The 15,135-nt window shown below is 35.1% G+C and overlaps 1 protein-coding gene across 1 annotated transcript; it reads left to right on the top strand.

The window, feature by feature from the left end:
* Positions 1-8,653: 8,653 nt before the first annotated feature.
* On the top strand, positions 8,654-14,631 carry LOC132645487 (SUMO-conjugating enzyme UBC9-like). The gene is made up of 5 exons (XM_060362496.1): positions 8,654-8,874; positions 8,965-9,067; positions 12,256-12,383; positions 13,351-13,455; positions 14,186-14,631. The coding sequence occupies exons 2-5, from the start codon at positions 8,998-9,000 to the stop codon at positions 14,270-14,272; spliced, it is 390 nt and encodes a 129-aa protein (XP_060218479.1). The 5' UTR covers positions 8,654-8,874; positions 8,965-8,997; the 3' UTR covers positions 14,273-14,631.
* Positions 14,632-15,135: the final 504 nt, after the last annotated feature.

The following is a 15,135-nucleotide window of genomic DNA, read 5'->3' as shown; positions in this document are numbered from 1 at the left end:
ACACCTATAAGTGGCGTAAAACGGTCGAATCCCACAGGGAATATGGAGAGAAAAGGGGACTAATTGTTTGCGATACTTGTCTTTAAAGGCTTTAATCCTATTCCGAATAGTTTGAAATATTTGTTGTGTAATGTAAATGAATACTTTGACTTGAATTGTAATTAATGCGAGAGAGATACTAACGTTGTGTTCCCAACTTTGATTAGATATTATGCTTCAGGTTTCAATGTGATATACTTCTAATGGTTGTTCTAAAGGTATGCACTCGATCTCTGAAGGACTTTCTAATGTTTCCCAACAGTTAGGCCGTATTTCCTCTTTATGATTTTCCCAAATGCGAAAGAGTTGAAATTGAAGAGTGACCAATGATGCCAATTAGACTTATTCTTATTCCTAAGTTAGTCTATTAAACGAGGGTTAACGCCCCGAGTCATTGTTATTCAATCTTACCAATGCTAACTCTCTTTCCCAAGAAAAGTGGGCTTTAATGGCTCAGGCTAATGCTTGCAATCATTACCTAACGCTAAAACACAAAGATTGAATAAATACCAACAACCATTATACATATATCAATAGTAGAAACCCATTCACATAATACCCATCTTGGGGTCCACAACCTTAGAACTAGAATTAGCTACTCATCATTTTGTTTAACAAAGAAAGCTTAAAAGATAACATAATGTACCTACAATAGCAATACAATGTGGAATGAGGATGAAGTTGATGCCTTAAATGCCCCAAAAACTTCACAAATATCCAAGGCTTAAAGTTAATGCTCCCAAAAGAACTGAATAAATGCTAAAAACCTAACTTTAAGTATTTATAGGGCCAACAATCGCGCCAAAGTTCTGGACAAAAACACCTTTCGCGGCATCGTTACGGACCGTAACACAGGTTACGATCCGTCCTTCGGTTCCATCCTTTTTCGCTTGATATTAGGTCAACCGTTACGGCTTCTTTTAAAGGACCGTAACACAGGTTACGGTCTGTATCTTCCAGCGGATCATGGCTTCAGTCTTCAGTGGCTAATGCGTTACGCCATGATGTCACGCCCCATAACCTGCGTTACGGACCGTCCTTCTGGGCGTAACATGTGACAATAATTAGGCTTCTTACTGGAAATTCCCTTCAGATTACGGTACACGTTACGACCCGTAACATGAGTTACGGACTGTCCTTTTGAGCGGCATGTATCTAGATCTTCCTCTTAGGTTACGGATCACGTTACGGTCTGTAACTCGAGTTACGGACTGTCCTTTTGCTCCAAGTTGTCCGTTTTTCAGTAATTCTCATCATTTTCGTTCCTTAGTCAACCAACCCTACAAAACATCAAAATAACATAAGAAATGATGTAAAAACACTTAAAAACAAGCAACATTTTTAGTGAAAAGACATAAAATGTGCCGAAATTCACGGCGCATCAGCCATCACCTCGACGAGGGCTTGAAAATGGAATATCTCACTGTTGAAGATCCTCTTACTCTATGGAATAGTTTAAAAGATAGTAATGACCACCTGAAGATGGTCATACTTCCACAAGCACGTTTTGATTAGCTCCATTTAAGGCTACAAGATTTTAAATCTATTTGGGCGTATAATTCTACCATGTTTAAAATTATTTCTCAGTTTAAATTATGTGGTGAAAATATCACTGATCATGATATGCTGCAGAAAACATTCTCCACTTTTCCTGCCTCGAGTATGCTCCTGCAGCAGTAATACCGAGAGATGAAGTTCAAGAAATATTCTGATCTAATCTCACATCTTCTAGTGGCCGAACAACATAATGAATTATTAATGAAAAATCATGAAAGCCGGCCTACTGGTACTGCCTTATTCCCTGAAGTGAATGAGGAAAATTTTCACCATTCTAGGGGTGGAAGAGGTCGTGGCCCCAATTGTGGTCATGGCCATGGTCGAGGAAGGAATTTTAATCATGATTCTCATCTTGCACCAAATAATACCCTTCACCGCCAGCAGTGTAAAAGGAAGGATGAAAATCATGAAGCTGTACAAAAGAAAAATTCAGAAAATAAATGCTTCCGATGTGGAGGAAAGGGGCACTGGTCACGTACCTGTCGTACGCCAAAACACCTAGTTGGGTTGTTTCAAGCCTCCCTCAAAAAGGCAGAAAAGAATGCCGAAGCAAATTTTATTTCTGAAGATAATGTTGAGCCCATGCATCTAGATGTGGCAGATTTCTTTGAACTCCCTGAAGGAAAAATAGATCATCTGGTCGGTGATGAATCTGTAATAGTTTAGATATTTTCATCCATGTTGTTACTATTATGTATAATAGTTATGTTTTCATAGTTATGTAAATAAAGTTTGTGTAATGTTTTGTTTAATAATAGTATCTACTTTCATGTTCACTTTGTCTATCCTTTTATTTTGAAGAATCTGTGAAAATTCCTCAAATTTTATTTGGATCAATGACCATATATATATAAGATATTTGTGTGATTGATAGTGGAACAATGCATGTCATATTCAAAGATGAGAAATACTTTTCTCACTTGCGTAGAAAAAAGAGAAATATTAATACAATTTCTGGCAATTCGAAATTGATTGAAGGCTCCGGAAGAGCTACTATATTTCTACCTAAGGGGACGAAACTTGTTATAGAAGATGCATTATTCTCTTCTAAATCCTCAAGAAACTTGTTAAGTTTCAAACATATCCGCCGTAATGGGTATCACGTTCAGACATTAAACGAAATAAATGCTGAATATCTTGCCATTATAAAGAATGTCTCTGGCCAGAAATATGTTTTGGAGAAATTACCAACTTTGTCTTCTGGTCTGTATTATGCAGAAATTAGTACAATTGAAGCACACTCAATCGTAAACTAGAAGTTTAATGATTCAAGTACTTTTGTGCTTTGGCATAACCGAATAGGCCATCCTGGATCAATAATGATGAGACGAATTATTGAAAATTCAAATGGGCATCCACTTAAGAACCTGAAGATTCTTGAAAGTGGTGAATTTTCATGTGCCGCTTGTTATCAGGGTAAATTGATAGCTAAGCCATCACCAATGAAAGTTGACGTTGAATCTCCTGCCTTTCTAGAGCGTATACATGGGGATATATGTGGACCGATTCATCCACCTTGTGGGTCATTCAGATACTTTATGGTCCTAATAGACGCATCTTCAAGATGGTCTCATGTGTGCCTCCTATCGTTTCACAACTTGGCGTTTGCGAAATTATTGGCACAAATAATACGCTTAAGGGCACAATTTTCGGATTATCCCATTAAGGCTATACGCCTCGATAATGCCGGAGAATTTACATCTCAATCTTTTGATGATTATTGTTTGTCAGTTGGGGTAAAAGTTGAACATCCTGTAGCTCATGTTCATACCCAAAATGGCCTTGCTGAGTCATTTATTAAACGACTACAATTGATAGCAAGACCACTATTTATGAAAACACGGTTTGCCCACTACCGTCTGGGGTCATGCTATCTTACATGCAACATCTCTTATTCGTCTCAGACCAACTCATTATAATAAATACTCCCCGTCACAATTAGTACTTGGTCATGAACCAAATATTGCTCATCTCCGAATCTTTGGTTGTGCTGTATATGTGCTGGTATCACCACCACAGCGCACTAAGATGGGCCCCCAAAGAAGGTTAGGAATATATGTTGGGTTTGAATCACCCTCTATTATTCGCTATCTTGAGCCATTGACGGGAGATTTATTCACTGCCCGATTTGTAGATTGTCGATTTGATGAAACAAAATTTCCACAATTAGGGGGAGAGAGAAAAGAAATCAAAAGAGAAATTGCGTGGAGAGTTTCATTATTATCTCATTTTGATCCACGTGCCCCTATATGTGAGCAGGAGATCCAGAAGATCATTCACTTGCAAAAAATAGCAAATCAAATGCCAGACTCATTTACTGATTTGAAAAGGATAACTAAGTCACATATCCCTGCAGAGAATGTGCCTATCCGAATTGATGTCCTAAAGGGACAATCTACAAGTTTCATAGCCTCTGAATCTCATACATGCCTGCAGCGTGGTAGGCCATTGGGTTCTAAGGATAAAAATCCTAGAAAAAAGAAACACGAAAAATAATCAGAATGACACTATGAAAGAATATCATGAAGATATCCAAGATCTGATTAATCCTGATATTCCTGAAGATATTAGGGAACTCGAGACTTAAGTGAGTAAAGACATATCATTGAGTTCTTCTGGTGATAGGATAGATGTGAATCGATCGAAGATTATGGTGGATAATGTTTTTGCATATAATGTTGCACTGAATATTATGAAAGATATTGAGGATCAGGAACCTCAATCAGTCGAAGAATGTCGACAAATATATGATTGGCCAAAATGGCAAGAGGCAGTTCAATCAGAATTGAATTCACTTGCCAAACGTGAGGTTTTTGGACCGGTAGTCCAAACACCTAATGGTGTGAAACCAGTTGGCCACAAATGGGTCTTTGTGCGGAAAATGAATGAGAGAAATGAAATTGTGAGATACAAGGCACGCCTTGTTGCACAAGGATTCTCTCAAAGACCCGGTATCGACTATGAAGAAACATATTCACCCGTTATAGATGGCATAACATTTCGATATCTCATCAGTTTAGTTGTACATGAAAACCTTGAAATACATCTGATGGATGTGGTTACAGCTTAACTTTATGGCTCACTTGATAATGAAGTCTATATGAAAATTCCTGAAGGATTTAAAATGCCTGAAGCAATTAGCTCAAAGTCTCGGGAGATGTATTCAATCAGATTACAAAGATCGTTGTATGATCTAAAACAATCAGGACGCATATGGTACAATCACCTCAGTGAGTACTTGGTAAATGAAGGTTATATAAATGATGTCATTTGTCCATGTGTTTTTATTAAGAAAACAAAATCAGAGTTCGTTATAATTGCTGTTTATGTTGATGACATAAACCTAATTGGAACTCTAGAAGAGTTCCAAAAGGCGATTGAATATTTAAGAAAGAATTTGAAATGAAAGATCTGGGAAAAACAAAACTTTGTCTTGGTTTGCAGGTTGAACATTTAGAAGACGGGATCTTTATCCATCAATCTTCTTATGCCGAAAAAGTTTTAAAACGATTTTACATGGACAATGTGTATCCTTTAAGTACTTCAATGGTTGTTCGCTCACTTGAAGTAAGTAAAGATCCGTTCCGACCTCAGGAAGAAAATGAAGAGCTTCTTGGTCCTGAAGTACCATATCTTAGTGCAATTGGTGCACTTATGTATCTTGCTAATGCTACAAGACCTGACATAGCGTTCTCTGTTAATTTGCTAGCAAGATATAACTCTTCTCCTACACGAAGACATTGGAACGGAGTTAAGCATATATTGCAATATCTGAAGGAAACTAGCGATATGGATCTGTTTTATACTAACAAAGGTAGTACAGATCTTGTTGGTTATGCAGATGCAGGTTATTTATCTGATCCACATAAAGATTGATCTCAAACAGGCTATCTGTTTACATGCGGAGGTACTGCTATATCATGGCGATCTACAAAGCAGTCCATTGTTGCTACTTCTTCAAATCATGCTGAGATAATCGCAATTCATGAAGCAAGTAGAGAATGTGCGTGGTTGAGATCAGTGATACATTTCATCAGAGAAAGATGTGGCTTGAAGTGTGATACAAAAGTACCCACAGTATTATATGAAGATAATGTTGCATGCATAGCTCAATTAAAAAGAGGTTTCATAAAAGGAGATAGAACGAAGCACATTTCACCAAAAATATTTTTTACACATGATCTCCAGAAGAATGGTGATATTGATGTGCAACAAATCCGTTCAAGTGACAATCCTGCAGATTTGTTCACCAAATCTTTGCCAACTTCAACTCTTGAGAAGATGATATTCAAGATTGGAATGCGAAGACTCTGACATCTGAATCTTGGTCTTCGTCAGGGGGAGTGAAATACGCGTTGTACTATTTTTTTCCTTAACCAAATTTTGTCCCATTGGGCTTTCTTGATAAGGTTTTTAATAAGGCAGCTCTCAGAGCGTATTACTAGATATGTGTACTCTTTTTCCTTCATTAGGACTTTTTCCCACGGGGTTTTTCCTAATAAGGTTTTAACGAGGCATATTATCTATTAATGGACATTCAAGGGAGAGTATTGTAAATAATATTTAATAGTGAATGTCCATGTATCATTCAAATACTTTGGTGATCACCAAAGTAAGTTATCTTTTAGTTAGTAATCATCAAAGTTACCTTTTAGTTAGTGATCACCAAATATAAGTTATCTTTTAGTTGGTGAAACCAAATGTATCACTAAATTAGTTTTCCTATAAATAGGACCACTCATGTCCTATTGAAGACACACAAGTGAAAGAAATCATATCAATCTTCAAGTTTCTTTCATATATATATATATATATATATATATATATATATATATATATATATATATATATATATATATATGTATATGTTCTCTTGCATTTTAATTTTATTATTTTATAACACTAATTCTATTTCTATTAAACTACCTAAATTTATTACCACTAACGATAACAATGTCGTCTAATACTGACTACTAACTACTAACTTACTAATCCTATTTTTGAACTACGACTAACTGTACTAACTAATCCTTTGATCTCCTTTTCTTCTTCTAAAGGAATTGCACTCTTTTAATTTGAAATGCCACTTCTAAAAAAAAAAAACTCATTAATGAAAAAGAAAAAGAAAAAAAGATGGAATTCTATAGGTTTAGCCAAGACGATTTCGGAAATTAGAAACTTATTCCTTTTTTGTTTGGTGCGAGCTCAACTTAAGTTATCCATTGTCGGAGAAGAGTTGTTTATGTTTCATATTCTTCATTGTAAGCTTTGGTACTGCTTCTTCAAAAAGAAGATAATAAAACTCAGCAAACTTCTCAAAAGTATTTGTTCTCTCTATTATTATGTTTTTTATTTTCAACTTTATTATTTATGTTTAGAGGTCTCTGCCACTTTGTCAGTTGCTATTGCCACCACAAGTTGCCTCTCCTAATTAGAAAATTATTAAATATTTGCTTCTAATATAGTAAAACAATCATATTAGATAATAAAAATTCATTTATATTTAGAGTAGATATTCAAATATAATGTAATTGGAAGTACTACTACCTAACATTTTTTTGTGATAATTGATAGGGAATAACGCGCAACGCATGTTCGTAGAAACTAGTATATATATATATACACACATAATTTCTTACTTGCAATCTATGCTACTTTTTTCTTTCTTATCATTAGTTTTGTGAATCCGTGATACAAAGTGAGTTGTTTGTTCACATTGTGAGATATTTTTTTCTAATAAGGATGTTAACATCGTCAGTGGATGTTTGGTTAAGTTTATAAACTGGTAAAACTGGCTTATAAGAACTTTTTAGCTAAAGTGAAATCAGCAAAAAGTCCAAATTTTTTTTTTCCAATATGTCTTTTCCAAAACAAAATCCTATATTCCTCTTCACTTCGTATCCGTTGCTCCCCTTTTCTTTACAAGAACAGTTTAAAATTTATTATTTTATGACAAAATTTTCCGGGGTATTTTTTGTCATTCTAACAAAGAGCTGTTTATCAACATTTTTTAATCAAATATATTAATTACTTATTAACAGTTTCAACATTTTTATTCAAACAAGTAATTATTTATTTATAAAATCAATTTCAACACTTAAAACTTATCAACTATTTATAATCAACTAATCTAAACGGGCTGTTAGTTATCTTTAAAGATTTTTGTTGTCAATAGTCATTAGTCATCACTTGGAAATTCAATTGAAGAGTTAGGAAAGGCAGTAGGTCAACAACTCAATGGAGTACCATAAAATTGAATACAAGCACAGACCAATGAGATGAATGGACCTCCCTTTCTTTTTTACTCAAATCAACCAGTACCATTAATTAATTATAATTTAATTGAAAGAAAACAGAACTTTCTCCCATTTGATACGTTTTTTATTAAGTAGTAGGAAGATATCATTTTAAGTTTGGTGTTTAGTGATAGATTTAAATTACGTCATTGGTTGTCAGATATCTTTTGTTTAGTTAGAAACTTGTTTAATACGGTTAAAGTTTTGAATTTAGGCAGTCCTAAGTTTAGAGAATTCATAACTTCTCTTTAAATGCAAATTATTGAATATTAAAACAAATCTCAAATGAAAAGGAATGGATTAAGATGATTCATGTAAATTATAATTATCACGATTAGTTTGAAATTGAAGCATAATTATATTTTTTTGTAATATTATATATTACAATATTGATACAACACCAATTGGTACAAATTGACATCTTCTAATGCACACTAGTAGGGAGACTCCAGATACTTATATTATTGGTACGTCGATTATTCTATCTAGTATGTACAGCCTTTTATCGAGTATATATATTGATAACTCTATCCACCAAAATTGATACTCACTTTTTTAATAGATCTACCTACTTTACTAATGCTAGACTATACCCTTAAGTAAAATATAAATTTACTTTAACACACTCCATAATTTGAGAAGAAATAATCTTAACCCGGTAACCTCAGTTTCCATTGACACAATTGACGACTCAATTATGTTTATTGTCACATTGTCATTTCTCATTCAGTAAAGTTGAATAAATCTTCATTTCACTCCACTTTTTAAAAATAAATTCACATATATAGTCATAACTACGTACTAAAAATGTTAATGTATGTTGTTACTATATAAAACGAATCCATAATTGGAGCAGCGAAGTTGCATTTGGACACGGAGAAATTAAATACTGTGATTATATTGGGAAAAGGGGGCCCGCCCTGTTGGCGTTAAAAGGCAGCAAAGCAACAAGGAACGGAACCAATTATTGTCTCTTAATCAGGTTCTTCACGCGTCCATATGTTCTTCGCATTTGGTTGTGTTTCTCGTGAATTTTTGCATCTGATCAGGTTATTGTATTTGGTTATATCAGATTAGATCTCCATTTTTGTGCGTTGTGTGTGTGATGGCTTCGAAACGGATATTGAAGGAGCTTAAGGATCTTCAAAAGGATCCTCCTACCTCTTGCAGCGCCTGTACCCTTCTTCTCTCATTACACCTTTTTTTTTCTTTTTCTTTCCAATAATGTTTGTGTGTTATTGTGTAATGTTCGGTAGTATTCCTTGGTTCTCTGTCATTGTTTTATACTCCATATTACATGTTTTTACTTTTACTTGTCACGTTTGTTTCGCTTATCGAGAGTAAAACTAACGTGGACTTTGTGTATTTTTTTCATCATACTAATACGAGGAGAATTGCTAACTTATCGTATTATTTTTCATCTAGTTTTTGAACATCTAAATTTTAATTTTAAAATATTGAATTAATCTAATTCAATATAGCTCCCAAGATTATTCAAATTGACAAGTAAAAGCGAAGAGAGAGAGAACTTGCCACTCAAATAAGAAATTGACTTATTTATTAGGGTAAAAAGTTTAGGCTCAACTTTTTTGCGTTTTCTATACCTTGTTCTGATGCTTGATTTTTAGTATGGCTCCTTCCAAAAAATTATTTTTTGGTGTGGCTCATTGTGATACCATAGTCAAGATTAGCTACGACTCAAGCACAACAATAGAGTGAAGGATTTTGTAGTTTCTCATTACCCAAAACTGAATACCCACTTAGAATAATACAAATGATATTTGTCGAGAAGTGCAAAATCGTATGGATTATCCGGTTAGTTAGTTAGTTATTATTATTACAAATAAAAGTACAATTTCTCCCCTCAAATATGAATACTAGATTGGAGTTTTACGAAGCCCCTTTTCTGAGAATTCTCGAACCTTCTATCCCTCTGGGCCACCCTTGTAGATATTTTACTCCTTTTGAACCTAAAAACACTTTAAGTTAAGACTTAATGTGCTGGATCAACTTTTGAATGCTGATGCAACATAATATAGAAAGAAAATTCAACTGTCTAAAGATTTTTTTATCGAAATCAAATGCTAGATTCTCTTTATTTCGGAGAAAAGTAGAGAACAAATGTAATCTTAAGAATTTCTCCTTTATTGCTATTTGTCTCTGAGGGATCTGTCTGTCAAATGAATAATTTTGATATTTTGAATGTGATGCAATGCAAGTGAACGAAGAGGTTGCCGTAAAGTTTCATTGTTTATTGTTCCTTCGTTAAACAATCAATCTCCCAATCACATGTCTCTCTGTCATTGTCATTTTCTGATTTTTGATTGTCTGATCACACTTTATATTACTATGTATCTACTTTCATATTTTAGGCCCTAGATAGTGGTTCTATATCTGGATTTCATTTTGCCTTTTATTTTCTCTAGAGTTAATATAAACTATATTAACTCCTACACTTCTTTCCCATCTTTATTAGAGCTGTAAGTGAACAACTCGACTAGGCTCGTCAATTCTTGACATGTCTTATTTATTTATGAAGTGAACAAATTTCGAGCTTGTTTTGTTGCTTAATTGTTAGTCAAACAGAATCCGGGAAAGCTCGGTTTGACTCGTTGTTGCTACCCTCTTTTTCTATGGAAGTCATTTCCTCTTCGGTTAGAGTTTCCATGTTCCCTAATAACTGGAAAATGATTAGTTTAATTAGCATGTTGGTTTATTTGTATTTAAGAAGAATAGATAAAAGAATGGAGTTTAAACGAGCCTCATGTAGGCTACTCTTTACCAATGAATTGGCTAATCTTATACTCAAAATTTACTCAGGCGGAGCATGAGCTTGATCTTAATTCATGTAAAATATAGCCAAGCTCGAGTTTGCTTCTTTCCTTTACAGCGCTGCCTTTAATTAACATCAGGAAATGGTAAGTCCTTTAGAGTAAGTTTTGGTTCCATATGAGGAAGGTATGACACAGCTCAGCTGAGACAACTAGAGGTGGTAAAGACTGGGGATGGTTTAGTATGTTTTCTCCCATGTTAATTTCCTTATGAGAGTCGAACTTTGTGTTGTTCTCTGGGAAAAGAAGTTTCACTCAATAGTCAGACAACACAGACTTTTCTTTTGAGAAGGAATCAGACAACACAGTTTTTTCAAAGGGGAAAATAATCATGCTATGTCAGAATGTAAACAGCTATTTCTATTTCTATGAAGTTCTGAGTATATTTAACTGTCATTGTCTAAGCAAGCACCGATTGTGTAGGAGCAAATTGCAATAAGGTTTAATTCTAGATAAGATTTAATTTTAGAAACATTCTCTAAGGTTCTGCATGTTACCCTTAAAATTTGAAATGGTAATTGCAGAAAGCCATGGATAGAAGTTTCACACTTTTGTTAAAATTGATATGTTGTATCTTTTAATAAGTTAATTCTAGGACAGTCGTACCAGGTTCCCTTGACAGGCCATCTCATGTGAGGTCAACCATAAGGTTTTTTAAGCATCTTCTACTGTTGTGTTTCCTGTCTCTTGCGTGCTTTGTGGACTATAAAGACCAACCTTGGACACTGTAGTTTAGGCGGTGATATGAGGGAAGTTAATTAGTGAGCTAAGTACCTGTATTTGCTTCATCCTTAAGCATAGATTGGGATAAGCGCTCTTCTTTCTTGTGTTGAGCTGAAGCATATTTTGGCTGAGTGCAGTCTGGATTTCTAATGAAGATTGGAAAGCTTTTCTGTAGAGATTTCATTTTATCCATATGTAGGCTGTCGTATTTGTTTACTCTTTAGTTTAGAAGTACCTGGAAAAGTGACGATTCCTCTTGACAAGAAGAAAAAAGGTTTATACGTGAGGGTTTTGTGTAATGGGTTCTCTTTACATAACGTATACAACATTAGATACTTTCTTGAAGCGATTGCAAGTGTTGGTTTTTTTTTGTAGTATATCATTCATTCATCACACATTCAGTTCATTCCTTCCACTTTGTGTTTGTTCTCCTCATGTGGTGAGGGAGACCATATTATTCTAATTGAAGCCTTGCAATTAAATGTAGTCCCAGCCTAGATGACTTCAGTGAGAATTCTCTGCCTACATTGTTATCCCAGTGCATTATGTGTATCATAGTTCTTTCTAGTTTTCTCAAAATGCTATTGTTGTTGCCAGCTCTGTCTTAACTTTTTCTGTCCTATGGAGTATCCACTAGAGTATCTTGTAAGCTTATTTAGTTGTGGACTTGTGGTATATGGCCTTTTGTTAATTCTTCAACAAGGTGTGACAGTATTCTTGCACCTTTGTAAGGGATGTATCATGTACATGCTATGTGATTGATCCTTGACTGTTATTATCTTCCTTGCCTTTGTACCATCTGGTAACAGGGCCTGTTGGAGAGGACATGTTTCACTGGCAGGCCACAATTATGGGTCCCCCAGACAGCCCTTATACCGGCGGTGTATTTTTAGTTACTATACATTTTCCTCCTGATTATCCATTCAAACCTCCTAAGGTATGAAATGGTTCAAATTACTTCATGAGTTAATGACTTCTGCCTTAGTAATTATTTCTGCTGTTTGCCAATGCCGTATTTATTTTTCAGGTTCACTACTTGGAGCATAGTTCTGTTGAATTCAACTGTTTTCTAATTTAACTTTGAATGAGGATGTTGGTGTAGATTTTCTGGTAACGAGCTCCTGGTTATGGAGCATAGCTTTTTAGGGCATTGCACCCAACAGAATAAGTAGATCTGGGCTGTTTAAGTAGATCTGGGCTGTTAACTTGCGACATGTCAGTAGCGGATCGACTGCTGGTTTATTTTCTTGTAGGCTTGTTGATTACACCTGTTGGATAGTTGAGACGTCAATTTCTCTAAGTTACATGAACTAGCTCAGGCCTAGAAAATAGAGAAAAGATAGAGAAGATATATAGGTACTTCAATTATCTTATTTTGCATGCTTTTGACTTTTTTCTCGGGTCCCTGATAGGTAACGAAAGAGGACTAGTGGGAGCTTCCTCATTGAATTTAGGCTTATTGTTGAGTGTGACTTACCAATTAAGCGTTGTGAATCATGTACTGGAACTCCAGGAAACATCTTATTAGTATAATATATTTCATGAAAAACACCTTATCCTGTATCTTCCTGCCTGCCACACTCAGCAGCACAGAGTACTCAGTACAGCATTTATAGAATGAATAAATTTCTTCTTGGTGAAACATTGAGAATGTGCAAGGTTCAGCTTCACTGGGAAGAACTCATGGTTAAGATCAACATAGTTGTCTCTCTCTCTCTCTCTCCCATGTGTCTGTACACATTCATAGTAGAACTATAATACGTATACATCCCAACTATTTGAAAACTCAACATGTCAGCCATGATACTTATCTGGCAATATTTGGTGGAGCTCATGTGCATACATATACATGTGTTATTTTCCTGTCAACGTACTGTGTTACAGTTATGGATGTATCCTTGCAGGTTGCTTTTAGGACAAAAGTTTTCCATCCAAATATTAACAGTAATGGCAGTATATGCCTTGACATATTGAAGGAGCAATGGAGCCCTGCCTTAACTATTTCCAAGGTCCGTTCTTACCTTTCAAGCTAACTTTTATCTTCTGCTAAGTAATACAAGCTAAAGAAACATGAATATTTAGGGCCTTGGGAGTCATCATGGTTCAAATAGATTTTGAAGCCATCAGCCAATTGATATAATCTGAAGGATAGTTGGATAGAAAATAAAAATAAATAGACATTAAAAAAGGAAATGATTTTAATAGTACCAGTTTCCAAAAAAAAAAAAGGAAATGATTTAAGTGTACATTACAGATGATAGGGATTTTTTCCTTGGGCCCTCTTTGTGGTTTCCATTCTAGCCTTTGAAGTACTGGTGAAGCAGTTCAGTTCTATGTAAGATGTCCATTAATTAGAGGCGGATCTAGGATTTAAATTTCAGGGGTTCAATCTTTTAAATTTTTTAGCATTGAACTATTATATTTCTAAAATTATGGGTTCATATCTACTATTTATTGTAATTTTAGTAAATTTTACACATAAATTTATACCCCGCATCAAAAGTTTGGGGTTCAATTGAACCCCTAGTTATAGTGCTCCATCCACCTCTGCATTAAACCCATGCAACAGTGTTGCTGAATATTATCGTGTATGAGTACTCTAATGAGATCGTGAATCTTTTGCATGGATTAATATATCTCTTTGAACAGCTCTCTCCATCAATTAGCTGGTTGATTTTTATTGAGTGTGTGCATATAGATATGTTTATTAAGGGGGAAAGGTTTTTGTATTGCCTTCAGGTTTTGCTTTCAATTCGCTCACTTCTGACGGACCCAAACCCTGATCCCGAGATTGTGAGGTTTTGCTTTCAATTCGCTCACTTCTGACGGACCCAAACCCTGATCCCGAGATTGCTCACATGTACAAGACAGACAGGGCCAAATACGTCTCAACTGCCCGGAGTTGGACCCAGAAGTATGCCATGGAGATATTACCTATGAGGGTCTGAATCCTTGTAAAAAGAATTCATGTGTCTGTTCTCTCTACTCTCCCAATGAACAAGTATAGAATAGCATTAAACATTGTCCTCTCCAAGAAAAAGGAGATGCTTTGAATATTTTTATATGGATACTAACATCTGAAGAAATCTGGGAAGGGTTATTTATCTGGATTAAAGTTACAGCTTTGATTTCAATGGTTTGTGTAAAACTTTGACAGGAAAAAGAGGGATGGATTTCGACCTTTCCGATCGAGTTTGTTACTTCAGATAAACACTCTTATAACTTGTTTGAGAACTATTCTTCCATTCGCTGAGGTGGGATATCTTCATCTTATTATTATCTAGTTTCATCTAACCATGCAACGTCCTGAAAGGTTGTATAACAGAATTTTTGAAACAGAAAAATGACTGGATCGCCTTTAATTAGTGTCCGTATTATTCCATCTTTGTACAAACTGATCAGGTAAGCCTGGCAACCGGTTTGACCGGAACGGACCGGTAACCAGTTATAAAATCGGCCGGCTTACCGGTTTCAAACTGGAAATCGGACCGGACTGGTCCAAAACGTTAGAACCCCCCCCCCCCCCCCCCCACCCCCGTTTTTTTTGTATGTATATATATATATTGTAATATTTATTAGTATATTGTAGGTATAATTACATATGTACATATAAGTTTATAGGTAAAGTTTATATATTTACTGACTAACAGCATATACGTATATATATATTAAGTTATATGCTTAAGTTA

Source organism: Lycium barbarum, chromosome 6, assembly GCF_019175385.1.
Source record: "Lycium barbarum isolate Lr01 chromosome 6, ASM1917538v2, whole genome shotgun sequence".
Taxonomy (NCBI): domain Eukaryota; kingdom Viridiplantae; phylum Streptophyta; class Magnoliopsida; order Solanales; family Solanaceae; genus Lycium; species Lycium barbarum.
The sequence above is the reverse complement of the archived record's forward strand: the minus strand, read 5'-3'. Positions and strand labels throughout refer to the sequence as shown.